Source organism: Archocentrus centrarchus, chromosome 20 (genome assembly GCF_007364275.1).
Source record: "Archocentrus centrarchus isolate MPI-CPG fArcCen1 chromosome 20, fArcCen1, whole genome shotgun sequence".
Taxonomy (NCBI): domain Eukaryota; kingdom Metazoa; phylum Chordata; class Actinopteri; order Cichliformes; family Cichlidae; genus Archocentrus; species Archocentrus centrarchus.
Window position 1 is genome coordinate 14,837,212 of NC_044365.1, and position 3,656 is coordinate 14,840,867.

The 3,656-nt window shown below is 47.9% G+C and overlaps 1 protein-coding gene across 1 annotated transcript; it reads left to right on the plus strand.

Annotated features, from left to right (window-relative positions):
- The first annotated feature begins 296 nt into the window (after nucleotides 1–296).
- Nucleotides 297–3,230, plus strand: LOC115799917 (uncharacterized protein K02A2.6-like). The gene has a single exon (XM_030757206.1). It carries the CDS (start codon nucleotides 297–299, stop codon nucleotides 3,228–3,230), a length of 2,934 nt encoding a protein of 977 aa, XP_030613066.1.
- Nucleotides 3,231–3,656: the final 426 nt, after the last annotated feature.

The window sequence follows — 3,656 nt, forward strand, 5'->3', positions numbered from 1 at the left end:
AGAACAAAAGGTGCCGAAAATGCAATAAAACGGGACACTTTGAAGCAGTGTGCAAAACAAAAATGCTGAAAGAGGTGACAGTGGCTTCAGATAACCTAGCCGACAGGGACGACATGTTTTTTCTTGGAGCAGTAATCGATACTAAGCCAGCTATAATCGAGCAGCCAGATTCAGAAAATGAGTGGCATGTGGAGTTACCCATAAATGGCTGTATTGTCAAATTTAAAATTGACACAGGTGCTGACATTACAGTAATGTCACAGGCTGCATTCAACAGACTGCCAAGCAGCCCAAGAATGGTCACTGCAGGTAAAATGCCACTTGTCATCAGCCCAGGGGGTGAAGTCCAATGTGTGGGCGAGTTTCTGGCCACGACTCAGTTTAAAGGACAGAAATACCGGTTCTGGGTCACTGTCATAAAGGGACCTTATGCACATAACCTGCTGGGAGGGAGTGTTGCTAGGAGGATGGGTTTGGTAAAGAGGATTGACAACATAGACACAGACCTCCTAGAGGACATTTTTGGAGAAATTGGCCTGCTTAAATGCGACCCTGTTAAAATCGAACTAAAAGCAAATGCAGAGCCCTACAGCCTGACAACGCCACGTCGTGTCCCATTTCCCCTCCTTGCTAAGGTTGAAACAGAACTGAAGCGCATGCTAGCTTTGGGCATAATAGAAGAGGTCACTGAGCCCACTGATTGGTGCGCCCCGATGGTTCCTGTTGAAAAGAAAAACAGAGATCAAGTAAGAGTGTGCGTGGATCTTAAACGCTTAAATAAAGCAGTAAAACGAGAGCGTTACATCTTGCCAACTTTGGAAGACATTGCCCCAAAGCTGGCTGGGGCCAAAGTGTTTTCCACCTTGGATGCTTCTTGTGGATTTTGGCAGATCCCTCTGGATGCAGGCAGCAGGAGACTGACAACATTCATAACCCCCATCGGCAGATTCTGCTTCAGACGGCTGCCATTTGGAATCACGTCAGCTCCAGAAATCTTTCAAAGACAGCTATCCACTTTGCTGAACGATCACAAAGGCGTTGTCGTAGTGATGGATGACATACTCATTTATGGAGCAACCAAAGAGGACCACGACAACTGCTTGAACGCAGTCCTGAAGACCGTCAAGGACAGTGGCTTGAAGCTGAACAAAGCAAAGTGCCATTTCAGCAAATCAGAGACTCGATACTTTGGGCACATCATCAGTGCCGAGGGCATAAAACCAGACCCAACTAAGGTGGAAGCCATCACGCGGATGCAGAGTCCTACAAATGTGGAGGAGCTTCGTCAAGTTCTGGGCTTGATTAATTATGTAGGGGGATTCCTACCAGGCCTCTCCACCAAACTACACCCAATCACCAGCCTGTTGAGGAAAGAGAACAAGTGGGTATGGGACGAACCGCAAGAACAGGCGTTCACTGCTGTCAAAGCCATGCTAGTGTCAGCCCCAGCACTTGCATATTATGATGCAAATCGGAAAACTGTCATCAGCGCTGATGCAAGCAGCTACGGCTTAGGAGCAGCGCTACTACAACAACACGAAGACGGCTTAAAGCCGGTGGCCTTCTGCTCACGCACGCTTTCGGATGCCGAGAGGAGATACTCTCAAATCGAGAAGGAGTGTTTGGCGGGCGTGTGGGCGTGTGAACGATTTGCACGCTACGTTCAGGGAATGGACAGTTTCCGCCTGCAAACAGACCACAAACCCCTGGTGCCGCTCATAAATACATATGACCTTGACAAAGCCCCTCCAAGGTGCCAGAGACTCCTGATGCGCCTTTTAAGGTTCAATGTGGAAGCTGAACATGTTCCAGGGAAACAGCTGGTGGTGGCCGACACTCTATCCAGGAGACCGCAGAAACACGTGAGTGATGAGACTACAGATCATGTAGTACAAGCACATGTAGAGTCAATAGTAGCGAATGCACCTGTCTCATCCGAAAGACTCAGCAAGATCCGTGTGGCTACTCAGCTTGATGATGAACTGCAACAGATTACAGGTTTCATCAGAAATGGATGGCCGCCCAAAACAAGGCTGTCCCCACATCTGCACCGTTATTATTCTGCAAGAGCACATCTCTCAGAAACTGATGGACTGGTGTTATATCAGGATCGGCTGGTCATTCCTGCTGCACAGAGAGCTGAAGTGTTGGCAGATTTGCATAAAGGACACCAGGGACTAACACGGTGCCGGGCACGTGCCAGGATGGCAGTGTGGTGGCCGAGCATCAGTGCTGAAATTAAACAGACAGTGTCATCGTGCAAATTCTGTATTGAAAACAAACCTACCCAGAGGCGTGAACCTCTCCTGACCACGCCCCTGCCCGAGGGCCCCTGGCAGCGCATAGCTACAGATCTGTGTGAGTTTGAGGGACAGAATTATCTCATCGTGACAGACTATTACTCCAGAGACATTGAAATAGCTCGCCTGCCTTCTATATCCAGCCGTGATGTCATCTGTCGACTTAAGGGCATATTTGTGAGGTGGGGAATACCACTGGAACTGGTCAGTGACAATGCAACTCAGTTTTCATCTGCTGAGTTCCAGGCCTTCTGTCGTGAGTATGGATTTGTGCACACAACCTCTAGCCCCTATTATCCCCAGGCGAACGGGGCTGCCGAACGAGCAGTTCAGACTGCTAAAAACATCCTGAAGCAGCCTGACCCACATCTCGCCCTGATGTGCTATAGAGCAACCCCGAGTGCTGCCACAGGTGTGAGCCCTGCGTTGCTTATGACTGGAAGAGAGATTAGAACTACACTTCCAATGCTGGAGGACAAATTGCAAGTTACTCTGGTGGACAGGCAACAGGTTCAGCAGAAGGACGACCAGACAAAGACAGCTTATCGTTTTTTTCATGACCGCCGTCACTCTGCACAACCCCTTCCCACACTACAACCTGGACAGGATGTCAGAATAAAACTGGACGGGGAAAAAGGTTGGAAAACCCCAGCTAGAGTCATCACCAAATGCCACGAGCCACGATCCTATTTGGTGGAGACAGAGAATGGAGTGGTGCTGCGACGGAATCGGAGACACCTGCAAGCCGTCCCACAGTCCACTGATCAATCGGATCAGCTGCAGTCACCCAGTTCCCCAGTGGAACCAACCAGAAGCCCTGCTCAGAGACAGTCGAGCCCCGTGGTGGAGGGTTCCACTCCTTGTAAGGGTTCACAAGTTACATCCCGGGGTAGAGTAGTGAGAATTCCTCTCAGGTACAGAGACACTTAGTTACTCAAGGTCCTGTATTTCATGTGTTCCGGTTCACTGACTTATTTAGAGGTGAGACCTTGAGTTCAGACATTTGTTAAATTTACTGTTCTGCTAAATTCAGGGGTTAACAAGGCAAATCCTGTTGCATGCCATACAGTTCTATTATTATTTCTATAGAAGACTGATTTGTTTAAAAAAAAAAAAAAAAAAAAAAGAAAAACAAAAAGGGGAAAAATAAAAACAAGGGTTAAAGTGAAGTTGTACTGGTACACTATAAAGTTTCACTTATTATAGATGTTGGAGCTGTGAGCTGTTCTCTAAAAGGACAAAAGACTTTAAATTGATTTATACTAGTGGTAGGAACAGTAACTATTGAGGGCAGAATAATCCCTACGTTACTGCGGACTGAGGGCAGTCTACCCCGATGTCCTAGTGTTCAGAAAT

Coding starts and splice junctions, on each gene's coding strand:
- LOC115799917 (XM_030757206.1), top strand. CDS start 297: ATGGTCACTGCAGGTAAAATGCCACTTGTCATCAGCCCAGGGGGTGAA.